This window comes from Lonchura striata, chromosome 17 (assembly GCF_050655825.1).
Source record: "Lonchura striata isolate lonStrDom1 chromosome 17, ASM5065582v1, whole genome shotgun sequence".
Lineage (NCBI taxonomy): Eukaryota > Metazoa > Chordata > Aves > Passeriformes > Estrildidae > Lonchura > Lonchura striata.
Genome location: NC_140719.1, coordinates 2,503,325 through 2,526,948, shown reverse-complemented (window position 1 = coordinate 2,526,948; position 23,624 = coordinate 2,503,325). Strand labels below are relative to the sequence as shown.

The following is a 23,624-nucleotide window of genomic DNA, read 5'->3' as shown; positions in this document are numbered from 1 at the left end:
TGGCAGGAAAAGCCCTCTCCATAGCCTGGATGTCCCTGTGCTGTCTGACAAGAGCCCCCAGAGGGAGGGATGAGGTGGTGTTCAGGCAGCAGGAAGCTGAGCCCCACCTCTGTGCACTGAGGAGCTTTGTGAGACACAAACACTTCAGCAGATCTTCAAGGTGCACGGGGCACTCAGGAAAACTCAGGCTCAGGGAATGGCTGGTAGCCCTGATTTAGGGCAGGAGAGCCTTAGGGGGTGGAAACAAACTCTGCAGATGCTCAGCTCCACTCAAAGCCACCCCCAACTTTTGCACAGGGTGGGGGTTGGTGTGGAGGCACCCAGGGACCTCTGGCACAACCCAACACCCCCTGGGTGGCATTTGTAAACAAAAAAATTGTTGAGACAATCACAACTCACATCTGCCCCTCTCCCAGCTGGAGGGGGGGAATCCTGGTCCCTGAGTTGTTCCTCATCCAGGATAAAAGCATCCCAAATGTCTTAGCATTAAGCTAAGCTTACTGCTTAAGTTAAGCTCTCTAAGCTGTGGAAACCAGCTCCCACACGTTGTTTTTTGAGGACACATGAATTTAGGAGGTGGCTTGGATGGAGCTGTGCAGGACCCAGCTTTTGGCACTGCTGCACTGTGTGGGTTTGGGATTGGGTTTACCAGGGGTACATGGCTCCAGAAGCGAAATTTTGGAGAAAATCCAAATTTCAGTCAAATGAAAGAAATCTACTTTCAATTCTTTTATTCAAGATAGTTTGGGTTTATTCCTGACAATAGCTCTGGAAGCTGGAGTATGTGACAGAGTCTTTGGAGACCAACAATTAGAAAGAGGTGAATCAAAACCCCAGTGCAAACATCCACAAGGTTTCTTGTCTGGGAATTCACAGCAAGTTGTAGAAATCTTGTACAAAACCACAACCTGAGAAAACAATGTCATAAATACCTGCTCAGTTCTGCTCAAAACGTGGCTGTGTGTTCTTCCCAAGCTGCTCCCAGGCCACATCTCACCTGAGGCTCAATGGCAAAGCCTCTTCTTGGCCTCTCAGGACTGGGAACAAGCTCAGGATTCCCACTCCATCAGTCCAAACTGTCTTTTCCAGTGTGTGTTGTTAAATATCCATCGATTGCTGCTTTGGGCTTTCTAGATAATGCCTGCCCACAGTGACGTGTCCCCAGAGGCAAAAAGCAGAAGAGCTCTGAGGATGAGGTGTCACCACCAGACCTGAATGAATCCAGAAGTTATTCCTGCACCATCTGGCACAGCTGAGCAGTCTTTGAGACAAGCCCAAACACACCTGCAAGGCAGAAATCTCACTGCAGGTGCCAAAGGTGAGCTCAGGGATGAGCTCAGAACAGCTCAGGAACAGGTCCAAAAAGTTCTCCTGAGGATGTGGTCACACAGGAGCTGGGGAAGGCAGGTCTGCACATCTGGGGGCAGGAGGCACAAACTGTCCCAGTGCCAGGTGTCCAGCCCTGCCTCTGCTCTGCACACACCAGCCAGGACCAAGGAAACAAGGAGCTGTGAGCCTGGAGAGAGTGAGGCACGTGAGGTGACATATTCTGCAGGGGCAGTGACCCAGGGATTGTTCCATCCTGTTTATATCCTGCAGCTTTGGATGCCACCTCAAAACTCCTTAATGACAAGAATCCCAAATGAGAATGAAGAACAAAGCATCTTGCACTTATTGGGAGGTGGCTCCAGCTTCTTTGCCCTTTCTTTTCCACAGAACATCAGGAAAAAGTGAAGTCTCTGGAGTAGAACAGGGACCAGGTTGTCCAGGCTGCCACCCCTCTGCCTGGACCAGGGCAGAGGCAGTGCAGGGAGAGCCAGGACACCTTGAGCACAGCCTGCTGGAACAGGCTCCTCGTGAGCACAGAACTTTGCAAAGCCCCAGAGCAGGGCTTGGTCTCTGCAGTAAATCCCTACAGGAGGTTGACTTTGGTCACGACCTGCTTGCAGCCCATGCTGGAGTACTGCTTGTCCCCTGTAGTGTAGTAACTGAGCTGATTTGCTAAATTTTCAATGTGCTTCTGGTCGGGGTAGAGCCCCTCCCTCCTCATCTGCTCCAGGAAGCAGTTTATGACATGAGCCTTCTCCAGAAGGACGAAGGGGATGATGTCTGCAGCCTTCCACAGAGGGTGGACACTGACCAGCACTGGCTGGACGATGCTCAGCAGCTCTTCAGCTCCCCGCTGCTGATGCAGGAGCTCAGTGGAGGCATTCTGGATAAGGAACTTTGTGATCTCAGCACCTCCCAGGTTGCTTATTAAAATGTAGATGGCATTGAGGAACTCGTTGGTTTGATTGGGCTCAAAGAATCGGCTGAGAGTGTCCAGCAGGACGGGGGACATGAGCTCAACCTCATCCAGAATAAACAATGGGGTCTTTTCCTCTATTTCAGCTCTAGTAACCATGTCAGAGATCTTCTTGGACAGATCGACTTCACACGTGAGGGGAGCCACCCCGCTGGGGCAGTGATGCATCACAAAGTACTGGAGCACAAAGTCATTGTCCATGACGGAGCGAAAATGTTTGGCCAGCACCCAGCCAACGTGGCTCTTCCCGACCCCTGGGGGGCCATTCAGAGAGATCACCAGAGGCTTGTTGTGGATGTGGGTAGCCAGATAGTCCTTCAGTAATTCCACAATACTTTCCACAGCAACCTTCTGCCCAAATACTTCGCGGTGCATGGTCTTCTCCAAACCATCGAGGTCGTATTTTTGGAGGTTATCATCCAGGTTCTCTATTGCATTGAGAATCTGGAAGAAGATAATGGCAATGAGCAAGAAGAGGCAGCGCTTTGCCTTGCTTTTCTCCTCTGCTGGGAGGTATTTTTTTGTTTTATCCGGGTAGAGAACCATCCTGGATTTCCTCCGGCTCTTTTTCCGCCTGCACTTTTTCACAGAGTAATGTTCCACAGACGTGTCAAAGGTGAAGTACTGGGAGCTCTCAAAGCCAGACTGATTAAAGAAGGACATGGAAGGGCTGTACAGGGAAGTTCTGCTCAGGGAGAGCTGCCTTTGAAGCAGCCTGGTGTGGACAAACTCTGCAGACTTTTCCCGAGGCAGCTCTAAATGCAGGCGGCTTTTCTTCAGCCCCCGGTAGCGCCGGCGCAGGCGGACGATGGCCCGCAGGGGAGAGGAAATTGAAGTTATTTTCTTAGAAGCAGCAGTGATCACAGCATCTGGTACTTCCTCTGCGTCACTCTCAGAGCAAGACACCTCCTCTTTTGCATCACAGGGCATTTCCCCTTCCCTGTCACTATCGGTGACTGGAATCTCCCCTTCCCTGTCACTGCCACTGCCAGGAACGTCCCCTTCCCTGTCACTGCCACTGCCAGGAACGTCCCCTTCCCTGTCACTGCCAGTGCTGGGAATCTCCCCTTCCCCATCGCTGCCACTGCCCTGCATCTCTCCTTCCACGCTGCCCTCAGTGAAGACAATTCCTGGGTCACAAGGAGCCTCTCCTTTCATGCTGCTCTCAGCACAGGGCACGTCTCCTGCATCCTCCTCTGCTCCAGATGTGTCTCCTGTGGGACTGCTCTCCATGCAGGGCAACTCCACCCCCAGATCCCTGAGGATGCTTTTTCCATCCACCTCAGAGCAAGGCAGCTCTTCCTCCATCTTTTCTGGTTCTTACAGTCCATTCACATCATCTTCTTTCTAAAAAGAAAAGGAATTATATAAAAATCAACCTTCCTAAAATCAGGAAGTGATCAATAACAGTGGAATTAGACAGATATCCCCCTTTCTAATGGGCAGAAAGCTGCAGCAATCAGCAATGGCACAGTGGCAGAGACTTTCAGACCTAAGCTGACGTTCTGGAAGATGGGACAGATGTGCAAAATAACAGATGAAATTCACAGAATTCACAGAAACACTGGCTTGGAAGAGACCTTCAAGATCGAGTCCAACCCAGCCCCAACCCCTCACCTAAACCCTGGCACCCAGAGTCACATCCAGGCTTTGTTAAACACACCCAGGGATGGTGACTCCACCACCTCTCCGGCCAGCCATTCCAGAACTTTATCACCCTTTCTGTAAAAATCTTTTTTCTGATAGCCAACCAAAATTTCCCTTGGTGCAGCTTGAGACTGCGTGCTCTGGTTCTGTCAGTTCCTGGAGATAGAGCCCAGCCCCAGCTGAGCACAGCCACCTTCCAGGAGCTGCACAGAGTGACAAGCTCACCTCTGAGTCGCCTTTTCTCCAGGCTGAACACTCCCAGCTCCCTCAGTCGTTCCTCAGTGTCAATTAATGCAAACTGATGTTGTAACACAAACCCAGCCCTGCCTTCAGATGCAGAAGGGAAGGTCAAAGCTGGCTGGGGCCAAAGCCAAAGGCTGTGCTGTAAGAAGGAGGCAGGACAGCAGCACAGACTGACCCATGCTCTGAACCACAGCTGCCCAGTCCTCCTCTTTCCCTACACCTGCTAAATTCAAGGAAGACACAAAGCCCCACCTCTGTGCCAGCACATGCACACAGGCACGTACACACCCTGTGGGAAGTCACTTGTCCACCAGACACCCCTCGTGGCGTGGGAGTAACTTGCTATGGTTGCCATCCTGGCTGTGGTGGCGTCTCCCAGGGTGGATTTTCCCGACTGTGCTGATGGATGTGCTTGGCAGGGAGGTGAGATGAGAGCTGCCCTGGATGGGAAGGCTCAGAGGGGCTGCAGAGAACCAGCGTGGCTGTGCCTGAGCACATGGCTGTGGGGAGAGGAGTGGGGCAGCCCCACAGAACCCCAACCCTGCCACCCCCACGGTCCTTCCATGCCCTGTGTGCCCACACACACCCCTGGACATGCAGGAGGGACACAGGGGCTGCCACATGAGACTGAGGGACATGGTCATCCTGGGACAACCATCTGAATGGACAAACCTCAGCTGGCAAGCAAGAAGGAGAGGCCAGAGGGATGTGACAAGAGGCACAGACCCAGCAGGGAACCCCTGGGAGAACAGAGCTCTGCAGGGCTGGATGCAGCCCCATGTGCTGCCCTGGCCCTGCCTGGCACAAGGCTGGAGGTGGCAGCAGCTGTGTCATGGTGGGAGGGCATTTTTCTGGCACCTCTGGGCTGCACAGTGCTGACACAAGGGACAGTTTGCTGCTGTGGCACTGCCAGCCCCAGAGCCAGCACAGGCAGCGTGAGGAAATGCCACTTTCATCAGCCATCCTTAAAACATCAACACCGGGTCTTGCCAAAAGCAGCACGACTCTGGAGAGAACAGGGAGGTCTGGAAGTTTGTTATTAACTGGCTCCAGCTCAGCAGGAAGCCCCGACCTGCACAGAGTCACGCTCTGGCCTTGGCTTCCCCTGCGCAAAGCGGCTCCGTCACCCACCGAGCCCGGGGTCACCCCGGGGGCTGTGCGGGACCCCTGGGTGCTGACTGCTCCCTCTGCCTCCCTGCTTCTCCCCACTCCCCTCCTGGCTGCTCTGACATGCAAAGCTTCGCTCCCACACCCTGCACAAGCTGATTTCGGGACCGTGAGAGGGCAGCTAGAGAGCCCAGCCATCATCGCTGGAGCTGCCACTGCTGGCAGCAATTAACCCCGAGTGCTAATTGCTGACCTAATTCCTGACCCTGTGCAGGGCTTGGTGTGCAAAGGCAAAACCAGCCAGACAGGATCTGGCAAGGAGGCAGCACCAGGAAGAAGGGCTGGATGCTGCCATCACTGCGATGCCACCCAAGGGATGCCACCGGGAGCCCTGGGCTGCCCCACGGCACCCTGCAGCCACGTCCTGCTCCTCTCCATCCTGCATCACCCCGCTCACACAGTGCTGCACGTCCCCAAAGGGACAGCTGTCCCCAGAGCCACTGGGGAGCAGCCCTGCAGCTCAGACCAGCACGGACTCAAGGGATCAGGGACATCACAGAGCTCAGCCAGGGATGAGAAAACCCTCCAGGCACTGACAAACATCTCCACAAGCGCAGGGTGACATTTGCTCAGCCCCAAGCCCTTGCAGGTGATGAGGAGGTTTGCTCAATGCCAGGGAGGAGGTGATGGAAATTTACAGGAGAAGTTTTAGCAAACAGAAGGATCACAGAATCATGGAATAGTTATGGCTGGATGGAACCTTTAAAGACCATCTCGCTCTAAACCCCTGCCACAGGGGACACCTCCAGCTAGCCCAGGCTGCTCCAAGCCCCTTCCAACCTGGCCTGGAGTGGGGCAGCCACTCTGGGCACCCGTGCCAGGGCCTCACCACCCTCATTCTCAGAAACTTCCTTATATCTACTCTAAAGCCACTGTCTTCTAGTTTGAAACCATAACCTCTTGTCCTGTCATAACAAGATCTGCTTAAAATTTTCTTTTTTTCATCGGCTCCCTTCAAGGCCTGGGAGGCTGCTCCTGGCAGGGAAACAGAGGACACCCCGAGCACTCTCCATGGAGGCTGCCAGGCCACAGCCAGGTGCTGCTGCAGCTGAAACATGAAGTGATCTGGCTGCTCACAGCCCAGAGCCTGCTCTCCCACTGCCATGTCCATGCAGAGAGCCCAAAGTCCCTACAAGACTCGTGAGGAATGGTGAGGACTGAGTGCTGACCAGTGTTCAAAAGCCTCTTCCCAAAAGCCCACCAGCACATCCATCCCACTGGTGTGGGATGCCCAACCCTCCAGCTGAGTTGAGCAAGGCAGGGTGGAAGGACAGGACCCCATCCTGAGCAAGGAATCTGTCCAGTCATGACTACAATCGCCCTGTTAATGCCATGACTCAGTCCTTAATACCTGCTGGTATTTACATAGGACTGGAAGTTTCTAAAAGCAGCCCCTGCACACTCAGTGTTGGGTCAGGGCTGGGCAGGAGGCTGTGCCAGCCTGCAGTGGTGCACTTTCAGCAGCTTAATTTAACATTTAGTGAAAACAACAGGAAAGAGAAGGCAGGAACTCGGTGTGCAGCATCCCAGTGCTCGTGTAAACACTGCTGATCTGTTCTGTGCCGAGCCTGGACACCGCAGGAAAACTTGCACTTGGAAACGCTGCTGGGAAGCCTCCAGCTTTCCCGCTGTAGCTCTTGCAGTGTTTGCATTCGTGCAGCCTGCTGCTCCAAAACAACGTCTCCACAACACAGGAGCCCGTGTGGGCAGCTGGAGGCAGCCTGGGCGAGGGGAGCAGGATGGGGACAGCCCTGGGCAGGCGGCAGAAGCCCCTGGTGGCAGGAGAGCCGCGGTCGTGGTAAAAATACCCCCGGCACGGGAGGCTGCACCCAAACTCAGCCTCTGCGGATGGGCAAAGCTGCTGGGGAAAGGGAACAGCTGGGAAATTCTAAAGATTGGCATCCCCCAGCCCCAGCTGGAGCCAAACCCTCCATCCAAAAAGGGAGCATTTCCATGGGGAAGGTGGCACAAAGCAGCCCCTTGCTGTGAGAGCTGCAGATAAAGGGCTCAGCGGCTGGGAGGAGAAACCCGGAATGTCAGAGGGGCCAGCACGACCCCGGCATCCCGAGCCGCAGCTGCCCGGGGCCCGTCCGGGCAGAAGCCGAGCAGGGCGGCTGATCCACGGCCGGAGCTCGGCGCAGGGTGACAGGGGTGACAGCCAGCAGCCCCCCCCCCGACAGCCTGATCGCCACCAAACCCCACCAGCCCGGCCCCAAGTTTTGCCAGGCCCCGAAGCCAAGTCCGAAGGGAAGGACAGCAAGCGGAGGGGAAGAGCAGAAACATCCCAAACCATCGGCAGCGAGAGCATCCCTGAAAAACCGAGGCGGCTCCTGGCGGAAAGCAGCGACCGGGGACGAGCAGAAGGCGGTGGCAGGGATGGAGCTGGAAGCAGCCCTGGAGTGCCTTGGTGACCCTGAGGGATGGGGAGCAGGACGGGGGAGCCGATGCCAGCGCAGTTACCCGCGGTGTCCCCTCGGCGCCGGGCACCGGCGCGTCCCTCCGGCCTCGGCCGGGCCGGCAGCTCCTCTGTCGCCGCTCTCATCCGGACAGAAGGCAGCCCCGCAGAGGAAATGGTGAGGAGGAGTGGCCCTGGGCGGCACTTCCTTCTCGCCTTTGCATGGGCTGGCCGCTGCCGGCCGGTTCCGTGTGCCCGTGCTGCCCGGAGCCCCGGCCGCGGCTCTGTCCCCGTGCGAGCGGACGCGGGCGGCGCGGTGCGCTCACGTCCCCGGGCCCCGGGAGCCGGGCACAGGTGCCACCCTCGGCGGTGGCCGTCCTTGGTCATTCGCCCGGAACCGTCACCCCAAAGGTCAAGGCGGTGACGCTGCCAGGAGGGTTAATTGGGGCTGACGCGGTGCTTGGGTGCTTCCCCTTGCCAACGGGAGAAACAGCGAGAGAAAACCGAGTCAGGCTGCGGGGAAGGAGTTGAGCCCATAAAAAATAACCAGGCTGGAAAAAGCAGCAAGTGCAGAGCAGCTGGCTGGACCCTGGGCAGGTCCCGACTGCAGCCGCTCCTGCTCTGCTGCCCCGGCCCTGCCGCAGCTCGGGGACATGGGGACAGCCAGGGCCAAGGCTGCACGGTGGCCGAGGGACCAGGTTCTGGTGTGGGCACAAAAACTCCCGGGGAAAACCGCTCCATCCCTCCAGAGCAGGAAGCAGCAGGGGTTTTCCTCACCCAGCAGTGCTAAAGTTCATCACGGGGCTCCTCCTCACCTGCACTCCCCTTTCCTTCAGCCCTGATGAATGAACACCCTGGCACGTCCCACCTCTCACCTGCACCCACACAACCCGGCCGAGGCTTTTTCCCCCCAAAACAGACCCATTTGGTAAAGCCAGAAAAGCCCAAAGCTTTGAAATACCAGCTCTTGCTGGTGTTCAAAGCTCCTGGTTTTTGATATCCCTCAGCTGGAACCTGCACCCTGTGAGCCCAGCTGCACAGGACCAAAAACAAGGGGGAAAAACCCCAAATCGGAGGGGTTTTGGTGCATCACAGCACAGATCCCACCCTGGCTGTGATGCTCACTATTGCCCCCACTTCAGGGGAGGGGATTCTCTGAGCAATTCTCCCCAGCCCCAGGCAGCTGCATGTGCCTCTGCTGTGGCCAGCAGGATTTGCCTAACAAATCCTTGCAAATGTGAGGATTTCTGTGTCGGGAAGGCACAGGAGCCCAGCTGGAGCTGACACTCAGCAGCTGGGAGCTGCCCTCGGGGTCGGGAAGCCAGACAGGGCTGACCCGAAGCAGAGATCCCATTAAGAGGGGCTTGGCAGGTGGTGTGGGAACAGCCATGAAGAAAGATGCTCTTCTGGCTCTTTTGAGAAGGAAGAGCTTCCCCCAAGCAGAGTAGTTGGGAACCATTAAAAACACCCCAAACACAGTGCCCCCCAAACCTCTGAAATGAAGGGGGGACAGAAAACCCCCAGAACACAGCAGGAAACCCAGGGAGGGTGGAAGATGCACAGCCTGCCCTGGCAAGGGGGGTTCTAAACCCCTCCTGAGCTGAAGACAGAGGGTGATGAGATCCTGGTGGCAGTGGGGATGTGGGACTGACCTGCCTGGGACCCCCGTGGTGCTGGTGGAGCTGGATGGCACGTGGGGATGAGGATCTGGAGAGACAGCTTGGCCACTGCCAGTCATGGAGTGACCACACACAGGTGACAACGTGATGCAGGGCTGGGAGTCCAAAATCACAGGTTGGTCTCGAGTGTCCGCCAAAAAATGCTGGGGAGCACGTGGGGAGGGCAGGGGCATCGATGGCACCAGGAGGTTTCTGTCCCATGTGGGGACAAGGAGGACAGGAGGATGGAAAACCTGCGTATGTTCCCAGGCCAAATGTCCCCTTGAGCTGCTCCAGGTCCTGGTGCTGTGGGGGGGCTGTGTCCCCCCTCCCCACGGGGCTCTGGGGACCTCCAGCACCCCAAATTGGAGGAGACAAGCTGCTGTGTCCTGTGGGGAGGGGACACACTTGGGGGGGGGACATGCAGGCACAGAGGCCATGGGTTTTGGGGGAGCTGTTTTTCCTGGGGGGCAGTGCCATGGGGTGTGGGCTGTGCCTTGGGGGCACATCAGGGCAGTGCTGGGGGGCAGTGCATGGGAGGGCCACCAGCCGTGTCCCCCAGGGCCTTGGGGCCACCTGCCCTGTCCCCCGTGTCCCTGCGGGTGCCGAGGCCGTGCCCCCCTGGCTGGGCCCTGCGGGGAGGAAACGGATGCGGGGCCAGGATGGGGATGAGAGGTGCCACAGCCCCTCCTGCAGCCATGGATGCAAATCCTGCACAAACACAGCCTCTCCCACACGGAGAGAGGTGAGAATGTCCCAGGGAGAGCAGGATGGCACCCTGAGCCCTGTACCAGCCTCTGACTGGTACCCACTGCTTTGGGCACCCCTGGGTTTGGTACCCACCAGGAGGCATCACCAGAGCTTGGGTGACACCAACTTATGTGACAATTTCAGGGTTTTCCTTCAAGGTTTTGCACATTGCCTGTTTAGCTAGAACATTTCTAGGGCTGAGGAGCAGCAGCCCAAACGTGGGCAAATCCCTCCCATGCACCCTGGGAAACCAGAATTAGGTGAATGAAGCACCCAAGGTCCCTCTGGGGAAGCTGTGAGGTGCTCAGAGCTCTGAATGGGTCCTGAGTGAGACCTGGCAGCTCCAGGATGGAGTGTACCATACTTGCAGCACTGGCCTTACCCAGAGAAACTCTGCAAAAAAAGAGGAAAACTGGTAAAAAAAAAAAAAAAAAAATTGAAAGCAGCTGAAGAAGTCATGGGATTGGAGCCAGCAGGAAAATGAATGTAGATATCAGGAATACGGCCCATGGATATAAAACCTGCAGGGGGCAGGGAGCACTGAAACTAAAAGGGAGAGGCTGCAAGTGGAGAAGGGGAAATGGGGCTGGGGTTGGGACACAGAAACCCCCAAGGACCCCCATGGGCCCTGACCTTGGAGCCAGCCCCTCCTGCAGCCCCAGACAGGGAAGAATAAAAGAACATCATAAAATAATCTGATCCGTGGTGGGCAGGATCCACCCTGGCAGGGGTGCAGAATCCAGCCCTGGAGGGTCATTCCCAGACCTAAAGATCTTTTTTCCAAGCATGGATTTGCCCTTTTGCAGTGTGACCCCACAGCTCCATGGCCACATCAGCTGTGGACTGGGCTGGTGGGTGGATTTTCTCCCTTTTACATCACCCACCTTGTACTGATCTGCCCTGAATTGCTGCTGCTGATCCCTGGGCTCCCCTGGAAGCGTCAGTCCTCCTGAATCCTAAATCCAGTGCAGATCCCATGGATGCATTCTTGGGACCATCAAGCCAGACCCCTCATTCTTCCCAATCTCATTCTTAGCAAAAATTTCCAGCCTCTGGAGCAGCTCTAAGACTTCCTGGATAACCCAAACAGTTTATCCCTGGGCTGGGGAATGTCCCCCACAGGGACGCCGCATCCTGCCCGGCTTATCGTGACCCTTCCAAACAGTTTATAAAATAGACCAAGGTAAACGAGGGGAGTGCTCTGTGTCAGAGGAATTCTATCTCATTTCTTGTTTTCAAGCCATTCAAGGACTGCTGGATCAGATGATCACTCCTAAAACCAAAGTTGAATCTGCTGCTTCTTTCTCCTCCAGCTGAGCTTCATCTCTACCTCGCTAAAACAGTAAAAATGAGGTAGAAGAAAAACGGGTTTGGCATGGACCAAAGGGAAGGTCATGGCCCTGCTATGAGGCACCATCCAGGCCCAGCACCAGGCAGTGGGAGAGGGCAGGGATCAGCACTGCTCCATCTGGAAGTTGTGCCTCACACTGCTTTGGAAAACAGAAGGGGTACATCTTGGAAAAAAAAAAGGAAAATTTGGGAAATAATATGGAAAATATGGAGAGCAGCGAGTGCCTGCAGCGCTCCTCCTGTGTCCCACCACCAGCATCCCCCAGGGCCAGCGATATCACCTCGTGTCACAAGTGGTGACTGGAGAAAATCACTGTGACACCTTCCCAAGGCCCACAGCAGGGTCTGTATCACCCACCAAGGGCTCTGTAAAACACTCCCAAAGAACTGCAGCCATTCCCAAGCATCCAAGCAGTAAAGTGTCCAAGGCTGGGTGGACAGGGTTGGAGCAACCAAGGGCTAGTGGAAGGTGTCCCTGCCCATGGAAGGGAGTGGAATGAGATGAGCTTTAAGGTCCTTTCCAACCCAGGCTATTCTGTGAGTCTATGGTTCTATGATTTTATGCGCATTTTTCAGCTAAAAATGCTTTTCTCTTTCTCTTTTCTTTCTTTCCCTCTCTCTTTGCTTCCTTTCTTTTTCTCTCTTTCCTTTCTTTCTTTCTTTCTCTCTTACCTTCCCTTCTTCCTTTCTTTCTCTCTCTTTCTCTCTTTCCTTTCTGTTTTTCTTTTCTCTGGAGTGGGAGTGGTTTGCAAAGGTGACAGCCCTGGGACAGGGACTGCCCTGGCCAGCAGACACAGCTCCAGCCTGAAGCAACAGGGCTGCACAGCAAGTGGCACAGGGAACAGCACAAAGCCCTTCGCCCCTCCCCTAGCTTCCTCTATTCACTCTAAAAAAAATCACATTTCCAGCTTGTTCCAATTAACTTTAAGACTTTTATATTCCATGAAGGCTGAAGCAGTCATTAAACCAGAATTTTTCCTGTTGTAACACTTTGAAACAACCACACCACAGCTCAGCTGGTGGCTCTGGCTCTGCCAGGCCAGGACCTCCCAGGAGCAGAGAGGTGACTCCAGGTCCCCTCAGCAGTGGCATTGCTCATCCCCTGGCTCAGGATGGACAAACTCATCACACCCCACGGGTCCAGCCCTTGGGGCAGCATAAGGGAGCTGGGAAAAGTCAGGATGGGAATGGTGCCCATCCCCTGCCCTTCCAGGGCTTTGGGAAGGGCTGGGAATGTGCCTCATCTGATCCCAGTCTGGGGATGCTGCTGGGATGGAGTACAGGACACACTCCATGCCCCACAGCCCCTGCACTGGTGGTGAGGAAGCACCACAGAGCAATAAATCCACCTGCACAACACATAAATAAATCAGTATTTTTTGCATCCATGAGTAAAGCAGATGCACCCAAGGCCCTGAGTCACCCTGGGCCGTGTCCCAGCAGTGGCTCTGGCTCTGTGGTGAGTGGGGACAGCCCTGCTGCCAGCTCTGCTCCAAACTTTGATGCCAGCTGCTTTGATCTCCCCACATCAAAAGGAGCCTTTTCCCTGCCCTGTCACAGTCATAGCACAGCCAGACACTCCATGGGATGCTCTGTGGGATGGGGCTGGCACACCCCAGACACTCTGTGGGATGGGGCTGGCACACCCCGGGCTGGCAGGCACTGACCCCACTGACCCTCACTGCCAGCCCTTCCACATCCCTCCATGTGCTCAGTGTTCTTTCATGAAAACATAAAATATAAAAAAGAAAAAAAGAAAAAGTGGAGAGAGGTGAGAGGAGAGAGAAGGGAAATGTTCCTTGGGCTCTCAGGCATGGATGTCCATCCTTTCCCTGCTGATGCCATCATGGATTTGCTGCCCTTCGGGTTTTTTTGGCTTATCCTGAAGTAATCACACACTGGGGTTTATTCAGTTATCACCAGATCCTCTTCAGCACAAGGAACCTTCACAACTGGATGCACCAGGTTCCCAGTGCCACATCCCTGCCAGCCTGGAGCACAGTGGCCCAGGGGGATCAAGAAATTGTGCTTTATCCACAGAGGAAAACCCCAACGTGCCCAAGGGAGACAGAACTGCTGCACCCTGCTGCCTGCAGCTGCAGGAGGGATGCCACAGGGACTCGTGGGCTTTAGGCACTGGAAAACAAGGTTCAGTGTTAAACAGGGGGTGATTTCCATGTTCCACTGGTCTCTCACACACCTGGATGGAAGGCCACACTCACAGCTGCTCCTGTGTCTTACCTGTGGCTCTGTTAGGTCTCAATTCCAGCTGCCACAGCACTCACAAGCTGGGATTGAAGATTCAGCAGAGGAGGAGAAAGACTCCTTGGGCTGTGGAAACTCATTGGGTGCTTCACAGAAAACGTAATTTTAGTAAATGCCAGATTTTCCCAGCATATTCCTCCTGATGAGCAAAACCCATGTGGAAAGCATCACTGAGGAGCCTGAACACTCTGGAGGGGGGATGTGATGCAATCCTGAAACTGCTCCATAGCTGGGTGGGGGGCACAGTGTTAACCAGGAGCTCTGGGATTATCCCATCCCACTTCCTCATGTGGTGCCAACAACTCTGAAGCTCCCCAGGACACTGTCCCCAAGGGCAGCCCCATGGTGCTGGGACACAGAGCTGTGCCAGGGCAAAGCAATCCCACCAAGGCCTGGATAATCCCCTGGATCTCCTCCAGGACTAACCAGCTTGCCCTGAAGAACTGCTGCATCTCATCCATCTGAAGCATTCTTCATCCCACAATAAAATTATTCCACACAATTTAGGAGTCCCAAACAAGGGCACCCTGGAGTTGTTCCCTCCCTGTCAGAGACAGCACCAAGCCTTGTTTTTGGGCAGGGTCTCACTCATCACATCCAGCTCCAAGACACTGCTTTAGCCACACACAGAGCCCCAGACAGCAGCTGGAGCCAAGAGCCCCCTCCCAAAACCTCCTGGGGCTGCACATGGAAACCCAAGGAAAGGGAGACAGTGCCTAGCAGACTGGGGAGTTTCCTGCCTGCCCTTCCAGCATGGGGAGATGCCAAGAGGAAAGGAAAGAGCTGGCACCATTGGAAAACGGAGCCTACTGTTATTTATTAACCAGGGAGGTGGGCCCAGGCACTCACACAGGGGAGGAAGGAACGTGGGGAGCAGACCCAGACGTTGTGGGGTGTCCAGGCTGCTGCTGAGCTGCCTCCATGTGGAAAGGGACACCCGCCTGGGGACAGGGGTACAGGAAACACTTAGGGCAGAGAATCCCCAGCAGGACACTGAGAGCTGGAGGCACTCTGGAGCAGAGCTCAGGCACAGGCAGGAGTGCCCAGGGCTGCAGGGACACTGCCAGTTCAGTTGCAGTTCTTGGGCAGGCGATAGACCCCCCCTGAGTAGATGAGCTGCTGGTCCCGGACCTTCTTCTGGAGGAATCCCTGCAGCTCCTGGATATCGATCTCGGTAACCACGGGGCCGGTCATCACAAACATCTTGAGCATGCTGTGAATCCTCTCCAGGGACAGGCTCTCCAGGTTGGTCAGCATGGCCTGGATGTACGTCCAGAACAGCTGCAGAGGGACACAGACCACAGTGAGAGGCTGACACTACAGCATAAAGCAAATACCCCAAAAACAAAGCAGGGGTGCAGCTGGCAGTGAGTTCTGCTCTCAGCCATGAGTGTGGGGTCTCTAAACAGGGCATATCCAAGAACAGCAGCCAAGTGCTGGGACACAGAGGCAGACAGTGGGATCTGACGTGCAGCACACGCATGACCCTCTGTGGATGATCACCAGTATGACAGTGCTGTGTTGCACAACACACAGGCACAAAGTGACTCACAGGCAGGAAAGGCACTGGAAATGTCCAGGAACCACAACAGAGAGAAGGCAGAGATCCAGCTGTTAGTGCTGGGTAAGTCTTTTGGCCGGTCAGAAGTGCCAAAAATGTTGCTTGGGTCTGAAATAATGTCTCAGACTTTCATCTTTTTTTAAACTGAAATAAACCAATTTTGAGATTTCCAAATAGATCCCTGACTCAGCAGCTGGGCACTTGTCTGGAGGGAAGGCTGGGATCCAGCACCAAGAGATTAACCAAGAGATACCCACTTCAAAACCCAAATGTTTGTGCTGGGCTCAGCCACTTGCAGTGGAAAATGTGAATCCACAGTGCAAACTGAACCCATCATCTCAATCAGATTCCCCAAACCCAAAATACAGGATGTTTGCATCACCACAGGGACAGGTACCTGCAGCTCCTCCTCCTTCTGGTCAGCCTGTGAGGCCATGGCAGAGTCCCCCTCCTCATCACTGTCAATCAGAACAACCTTCTCCACCTGGTCCTTCTGCTCCTCCTCAATGACAGTGAAGGTGCCCTCAGGCTCCTCCCGCAGGACTCCCTGCTGCAGCCACAGCGTCATCTTCCTCTTCAGTGAAGTCACGGGCACCTTGAGCACTTCACTCAGCTCTGTCAGTGTCCAGGTGCCTGCAGAGAGCACAGGGATCAGAAAGAACAGGACACTTCCCACACCCAAGCCTGCCAGGATTTGGTGGGAAGCTGGGTAAGGCAGGGAGGCACTGCCAGGAACAAGCAGAGGGGTGCAGAGCTGTGGCCCTGCTGGGTGCTGAAGACCCTGGGGGAGATCCAAACCCATGCACCACGTCTTGGTCCTCCTGCCAGGGCTCTCAGAGCCTCCAGCTGCCCAAGGAATGTGGCTTTCCCACCCATGGAAGCACAGACAGAGTTCCACAGCACTCACTCTTGGTCTGGAAGTGCAGGATGATGGCAGCGTGCACAGGAGACACAGACAAGGAGAGCGTGCGATCAGCCAGCTCCACGTCCAGGCTCACCAGCCCCAGGTGGTGCTTCCAGTTCAGGGTCCTCATGGCCTGGGAAAAGGGGGAAGCAGCTGCTCACAGCAGATCTCCCAGCAGGAACCACTAATGCTGGGTTATTGCAAACCCCACTGTAACAGCGTGGGCCAACCAGCAGCTAAAGGGGGCTGCATAAAGCTTTCATAAGGAGGGTTATGGTGGCCTCACCTTTAATTTCTCATACTTCTTGGAATATGCTTCCATGGCTTCCTTGACCTGCTCTGGAAGCTCCAGCTTCTCCTCTTTGAGTGGTGGCCAGAACTCACTGGACAGGATAATGGCCACGAGGCTGAAGGGAGGCCTCTCCTCCTCAGGGAGCTTCTCTTCCTCATCCTGAATGTTGGCGTTAATGCGCCGCGAGTCGGCCATGTCCTGCAACAGGCACAGGAGGCTGAGGTGGCTCCTTCCCTTCAGAGTTAGTGCTAACCATTAGTGAAGGAGAGGCTTAAACAAGGTGAACAGCACTCTACAAACAACGATGGGGACACTGGAAAGGACATGATCATGGGTGTCTACTTGGAAGTCTGCTACATACTCAGAAAAACCTGTGGGACGTTAGAGGAAGGGGTTACAACTCCACATTGCCTTCACTGGAAGGCCTCCACACCTGTGTTCTCCCTAGAGTGCTCCAAAAGAATCAAACTCTGGAGTCCCAACCCCAGAGGAGCTGGACATCTTCACTGCCAGGATACTGCAGGAAGGGCAGGAGAGACAGCAGCACCAGAGTAACCACTCCACAGAGCTGATAATCCAAACCACAGGGCTTAAAACCAGACATGATTTAAATGCACTTCTGCATTCTGTCACAAATCAGCCCCTCACTGGCATTCTGGAACCCCGGCTTTCCTTAAAAGACACTTTTTGGGTCACTCCTCAAGTCCATCCCCTTCCCCAATGGGATCAAACACCCAGGACTTGAATCAAAAAATAAAAGGAGTTACTTTTAACATGACTTCACAGTAGTGCATCTGAGCTTCACCAAACCTCAGCTTCAGCAGCTCCACGTTACGGATTTCCCTGGAAAGAGACACAGCAGGTCAGGGATGGGGCCCTCGCATGGACAAACCTGGCTTGGCCTCCACCCCTCACCACAAAGCCAAAGAAATGAGGTCTCTGGCACAAGGTGCTCTTCCTAGGAAACCTTGCAAGGCACAGTGTCTACCCAGGATGGCTCCTGGTACCCAGGTGAGGAACAGCCACCTCCACTAGGCCACAGCTTTTTGAAGACAGAATCCCAGAATGGTTCAGGCTGAAAAGGACCACTGGAGCTCATCCAGTCCCAACTCCTTGCTCAAGCAGGGTCCCCTGGAGCAGTCACTCAGGGTTGTGTCCAGATGGGTTTGGAGTATCTCCAGGGAAGGAGACCCCACAGCCTCTCTGGGCTCCTGTACCACTACTCAAGCACCTCCCAGCAAAGAAGTTCTTCCTCATGTTCAGGTGGAACTTTCTGTGTTTCAGAAACACGTATCTTCCATCCCTTCCATTTGAGGGGGGGCCATCACAACATGTGGGATGCAGCTAAGAGTATGTCATTGCCTCCAAATTTCTACAAGCTGCTCTATCAGCACAAACCAAGGGCAGGACTGAGCATGGAATTCTAGAGGCAAACTCAAAGCTGCAAAGGAAATAGCCAAAGACACTCCTGGCTCCACAAACAGCCATTGACAGGACTGAGTCTGAAGGTGCTACCCTTCAGACAACAGGCAAAAGAAAACTTGGGTGACTTTGGCCATGGAAGCCCTGGGTCTGGGCCTCACCTCTCAGCACTGTAGTTGAACTGGTGCAGCAGCCGGTCAGCCAGCAGCGTGCGGTACTCGTTGATGAACAGGTCCTTGCTGCCGTAGATGCTCACCAGGAGGCTGATGATGTCTGAGGAGCGACGCTTGGAGCTCGATTTCCCTGGTGGAATCCAGCAGACAACAGTGTGAGATTAACAGGGACCTCCCCAGCTCAGCCCAGCTCCAGAGGACCAGCAGATGAGCTGCTCAAGGCTACAGCCCACCAGGAAAACTGCCAGGACTGCTGGGCTTGGTGTCTCACCTGGATCTGCATCGACTGGGTCAGGAACCCAGTCCCCTGGCTCCGAGATGTCATCATCACTCTCCTGGCCATTCTCCAGGGTCACTGGGTCAGCTTTGGAGAGCTCGTTTGCCAGGTCACCCGAGCCCTCAGCATCCCCCGTGAGACCAGCCACAATCTGGCGTACCGTGTCCTCCCGAGTCCTGCCAGCAGCAATGGAACCAGAGCAACGGGGAAGGGAAAGAGTGAGTGAGGGAAGGGGAGGGAAAGGGGATGTGTCAGACTGCCCCACACGCCTCCTACCTCAGATACTTCCTAATGGGCTCACAGGCGACCTCCAGGATAACCATGGAAGGGTCCAGCTCCCGCAGGGCCTTGATGGCCGAGATATACAGAGTGATGATGTCAGAGGTGTTGACTCCTACAGGAGAGGAGCAGAGGGAGTCAGAGTCCTGCAGCACAGAATAATGGCTTGCACAGAAGGGGTTTGGATGGTCCAAGCCCACTGTTCTATCTGTGGTGTGGGAGGAGGAGGGCTTGCTGCCCTACTGCCCAAGGCAATGGGGCAGATCAGATCCATGTGCCTGAGAAGCCAGTTCTGAGCATGAACAGAGGCTTAGAGCTGAGCCCTAACAGTGCAAAGAAGCCTTTGTCCACCTGGACCAAAGATAAACTTTGTGCTCCTGACCATAGTGTAAAAATGAGGCCAAAGGGGGCTGGGATGCCATCAGCTGCTGCTGCCATACCCACTTGAACACAAAGAATGTGTGATGGGCACGGTGACTGCCCCTCACTCCTCAAAAAGGAAACCAAGGCAGCTCCAAGTAGATCCCCACTCATGCCCAGGCTCCTCACTGTGTCAGGACACAAAGATGTAAAACCCACCAGGGTGCAGAAGTCTCATTTCCAGAGCACTCTTCAGGGAGCTGAGCAGCTGCTGCCTCTGGTTAGTCCTTTCCAGGCAGAACTTGAGGTCTTCCACAGCAGGCTTTGACTCTGGGAAATCTGCAAACCAAGCAGTGATCAGGAGCAGTGCCAGGCTCTGAGGGGTGGCAGGGGGAGGCAGTGTGGCACATCAGAGAGATCTGTCACCCACTCAGTCCCAGCCCAAGGGAAGCACCTCGGATGATGCTGAAGAGCTCCTCGATGCGCATGCTGGCGTAGATGCGGTAGAAGAACCTCTGGACGTGGCAGCGCCAGCGTTTCAGGGTGCTGCTGGCTTCTGGGGAGGACTGTGCCGAGGGGCCATCCTGCAGGAACACCCTGCTGAGCCACCCAATCACCTTCTCTATCCACTGCAGGACAAGAGGGAGAAACCGAAGTGAAGACAGAGCTGGACGCACAGCCACATCCCAACCCACCCCAGGCAGCCACCACAGCTGGCAGAAAGAGACAGCTGGACCAGGACAGCAGCACCCCCAGCTGCTCCTCAATGTGCCCCAGCTGGGTTATAGCTGGGGAAAGCTATAGAAAGAATTGGAACTTGAACTAAAGATACAGGATATGGACTGTGCAGCTGGGTGTGAGAAGATAAGGGGTGACCACAGACTGTGTGCAGGCACTGGGCTCCAAAAAGGACAGGGTTTACTCAAAAACTTGCAGCCTATTTCATTCTTGCAGAGTTTTACCCCATTCTATAACTGCAGAACTGTCCCATTCACAAGAAAATGAGCAAATTGCCCATTACACCATCCTTGATCCAAATTTTCTATGGTTCCTGAAATCAGTGAAAAGCAAACAAGGTATTCCAAGAAGTCAAAGACACCCAACACAACTCAGGCATTTGAAATCCAAATACCAGCCTTGTCACTGAATTATAAAATAAAAACCTTAACAGAGAGTATAAAAAGGTTTTTTATATTTGAGCTTTAGTGAGAAATGTGTAATTGTAAAATTTCAAACCTACCAAATTGCAATATCCAGATGTTTAAAATAACTGCCTTTTTCCCCTCATCAATTAGCAAATATATGCTACTTCCTGAGATAGTATTTGAGTACCATTATACTACAACATATTCTACTACCACTCTAATACTAGATATTAGTATTTATAATATATTCTGACAGCCTAAAACAAAAATGCTAAGTCAAGGTTTGGTTTGCTGATGTTTATTTTTAATTAGCTACTTGACTAAGGAAACACTGAAGAAAAGCACAAGTTTTTCCAGGACAAACCTGAGTACTACAAACACCTGGACAAAACTGTGGAGAAGCTGATAAAGAATTCCCCTAAAGGACAAAAGGACAGGACAATAACTGATGCAAAGCAACACGATTTTAAGGAATTATTATCAAACTACCCCATTCTTTCCCTTGAGTTTATCTTCCCTGAGTGCTCCTGTTACAGCCTGATTGTGACCTGACACTCCAGGCAGCTGCTGCTGTGCTGGCAAAGAGGCTTTGCCCTCAGTACCTGTAATTTTCAGTGAGCTGTTTCTCAGACTTCTCTATTTAACCTTTAGATTTCCAGGCCTGTGCTGTTTTTTTCCCCATTAAAATTATCTCTTCCTAATCCTGACGTGCCGCAATATTCTAAGTCCAAACAAGAGGTGGATGCAAGGGCAGCATCTGACAAGCAGAATGCAGTTGTGTTTTCTGTGGTGTCCTGAAAATATCTTTAAACAACATCCAGATCATCCAAAAACATTTCACACAGGTGCAGTGAAGAAAGTGTTGCATAACAACCAAAAGGAAGTAAACACAAAAAGATTCCTGATGTTTGCAGGCAACAAAAACAGTTGGCATGGCAAAGAGTGAGGGATCCAGGATGTCTGGCTTGCATGGGAACCTGGATGCAGGCCTGGTTCTCGAGCACAGGCAAATGCAAGGTCATGAGCAAGGAGAAAAAATTTATTTTAAAGTCATGGTGAGTAAACAGCTCAACACAAATTTAGTTGAAACAGCAGCAAAGCATCTGGACAGCTGCAAAGAAAGATTTTAATTCTGTGTGTGGCCACTGGTGAGATCAATACCAGAGTATCCTCTCTCATCCTTGCTTCTAATTTTACAAGGGAATATGAAAGAGGACTGAAAACAGCCACAGAAATTCTAATTTTGGCCTCACTTACACAGAGGGAAGACCCTCTGCAGGCCAGGTGACACTTGTTGATCTTGTGGTTTGTAAACTGGAACCACAAAAATTCCTTCATTATTGCAGAGATCATGAGGTGAAATGTCATAGTCCTTCATGCACAGGTCAGAGCAAACCTTCCACTCCAACATCAGCCAAAATGAAAAGTTTTAGCCACCTCTTCTGCTAGGCATGGTGAAGTCATAGCCCTGGATCAGGTGTTTTAAGTTGGAATGTGGTTTTAGCCTGAGCAACAACACCTGCACATCCTTATCACTCTCTACAACTTCCTGAACGGTGGCTGTAGCCAGGTGGGGGTTGGTCTCTTTCACCAGGCAGCACTGACAGAACCAGAGCACACAGTCTCAAGCTGTGCCAAGGGAAATTTAGGTTGGATATTAGAAAGTTTTTCACAGAAAGGGTGATAAAGTTCTGGAATGCTGCCTGGGGAGGTGGTGGAGTCACCATCCCTGGGTGCATTTAAAACAAGCCTGAATGTGGCACTGGGTGCCAGGGTTTAGTTGAGGTGTTGGGGCTGGGTTGGACTCGATGATCTTGAAGGTCTCTTCCAAGCCAGTGATTCTGTGAATTCTGTGATCTCCCAAGGAGGACTCTCACTGCCCCCACACCTGCCTTACCTCCTGGAACTCGTTGAGGAAGGAGTGCTCGTACTCCCCGCGGCAGCGCTGCTCCATCCTCTCCTCGATCATCCTGTGCAGGATGGTGGTGACAGCATCAGCACTCACCCTCTCCAGCAAATTCAGCCGGCGGCTGCGGGCACAGGGACACCGTCAGGAGCGTGTAGGAGCAAAGGCAACAGCAAATCAAGAAAATCTTATACCTGAAGGCACCACCCTCCCTGTACATTCCACAGAGGCAGGCCCAGCTCGGGCCACATGCTCTGACAGCCCACACAGATGCACTACATATGTAACACACATATGCCCAAAATGCTGGGCAAACAAGTAACACATGGCACTACTGCTATCCCATCTTCTTTACAGACATTATATAAAGCCATCAAAAGCTTTTTCATTTAGAAGAGTTTCATAGAATCAGAGAATGGTTTGGGGTGGAAGAGATCTTAAAGATTACCTAGTCCAAACCCCTGACATGGGCAGGGATACCTTCCACTGGTTTGCTTCTTTGTGGTCAGAGGCCTCAGAGCAAGAGGAGGATATTCTCATATCCGGGGAGAGGAATTTTCTGTCTAAAGATCTGCTCTTCAACCTCCAGTTGAAAGCAGAAAGTCCATGTCGAGTTCTCTACCCGCCACCATGAGACAGCCTGACCTCACACAGCTCCTCCTGTTCTCAGGGACCAATAAAACCTGCTACTGCTCCCCATCCAAACACCCCTTGCTCCGAGTGACAGCCACCACCCCATGAGCTACCTACAGAATGTCATTGAGCTGCTGGAACTTCTCCATGGCTTCAGGGCACCAGCACTGCTCCCTCTTGCTGCTGCAGCCTGCACAGAGCTGGCCCTCTCCGCCCTCCTCTGGGTCACTCTCCTGCTCGGTCTCACTCATGCTGCTCTCACACTCATTCATTCCATCTTCTCCTTTCTTCCACTGCTGCATGTATATCCTGAATGTGCGGCTGTAGAATTGCTGGATCATGTCCTGGAAGGATTTGGTTGTGGAGAAGAAGAGGATAGCTTTGAACATGGTGTAGACCTTCTCCTGCAGCGTCTGAGCGCCTGTGCCCAGGAGCAGGCCTGCCTTGGTCCACTGCTCCAGGAGCTCCAGGCTGTTCAGGTAGGGCTCCAGGTGGCACTTGAGCAGACTGAAGGCGTCCAGGAGCAGCGCAGCGCACTGGGGTTCCTCGGCCGTGTTCTCATACTGGCCAATGCAATTCCAGAACTCGGGGCCGATATTCGCCTGCAGGTCAGTCTGCAGCACCTCGATGAACCACTCCTCCACGATGGAGTGCAAGTCGTAGCACTGCAGCACGTCCAGGGCTGCCCGGAGCTCGGCATCCTGCAGCGGCCCTGCAGCTTCAGGTCTTGGGGTTGCCTGGAAAATGGAGGGAAAATGAACTAAGCATTTGACGGAGCACACAGGGACTCTGCTGTCAAACTGCACTGGGGGGATGCTGCTCCTCCGTGGCGATCTGCCGGGGTCTCAGCACCGCTGGATGCCAGCATCCCCTCCCAGTGCTCACACCCGCA

General features: G+C 53.8%; 2 protein-coding genes across 6 annotated transcripts in view; both read right to left on the bottom strand.

Moving 5' to 3' along the window:
* Positions 1-716: 716 nt before the first annotated feature.
* Positions 717-11,069, bottom strand: TOR4A (torsin family 4 member A). Of its 5 annotated transcripts, XM_085594021.1 has the most exons (3): positions 7,823-7,958; positions 3,302-3,652; positions 717-3,268 (listed from the first exon to the last, which is right to left on the bottom strand). In XM_085594021.1, exons 2-3 carry the CDS (start codon positions 3,611-3,613, stop codon positions 1,913-1,915), a joined length of 1,668 nt encoding a protein of 555 aa, XP_085450147.1. In that variant the 5' UTR covers positions 3,614-3,652; positions 7,823-7,958; the 3' UTR covers positions 717-1,912. The 5 variants fall into 5 exon arrangements, with proteins under 5 accessions (XP_085450147.1, XP_085450145.1, XP_021403338.3 ...); XM_085594019.1 differs by lacking the exon at positions 7,823-7,958 and adding an exon at positions 11,050-11,069 and having other exon boundaries at positions 717-3,652; XM_021547663.3 differs by having other exon boundaries at positions 717-3,652; positions 7,823-8,142.
* A 3,503-nt stretch (positions 11,070-14,572) lies between these two features.
* The window catches only part of ANAPC2 (anaphase promoting complex subunit 2), a 9,919-nt gene continuing 867 nt past the window's right edge, over positions 14,573-23,624 (bottom strand). Inside the window, exons 2-13 of the mRNA XM_021547662.4 lie at positions 22,850-23,469; positions 22,091-22,223; positions 19,503-19,677; positions 19,268-19,387; positions 18,686-18,803; positions 18,404-18,585; positions 18,121-18,262; positions 17,305-17,380; positions 16,532-16,735; positions 16,249-16,378; positions 15,739-15,974; positions 14,573-15,061 (exon numbers count right to left, since the gene is read on the bottom strand). Coding sequence (XP_021403337.2) covers positions 14,849-15,061; positions 15,739-15,974; positions 16,249-16,378; positions 16,532-16,735; positions 17,305-17,380; positions 18,121-18,262; positions 18,404-18,585; positions 18,686-18,803; positions 19,268-19,387; positions 19,503-19,677; positions 22,091-22,223; positions 22,850-23,469 — 2,349 coding nt within the window. The 3' untranslated portion in view covers positions 14,573-14,848. The remainder of the gene's footprint in view (positions 15,062-15,738; positions 15,975-16,248; positions 16,379-16,531; positions 16,736-17,304; positions 17,381-18,120; positions 18,263-18,403; positions 18,586-18,685; positions 18,804-19,267; positions 19,388-19,502; positions 19,678-22,090; positions 22,224-22,849; positions 23,470-23,624) is intronic.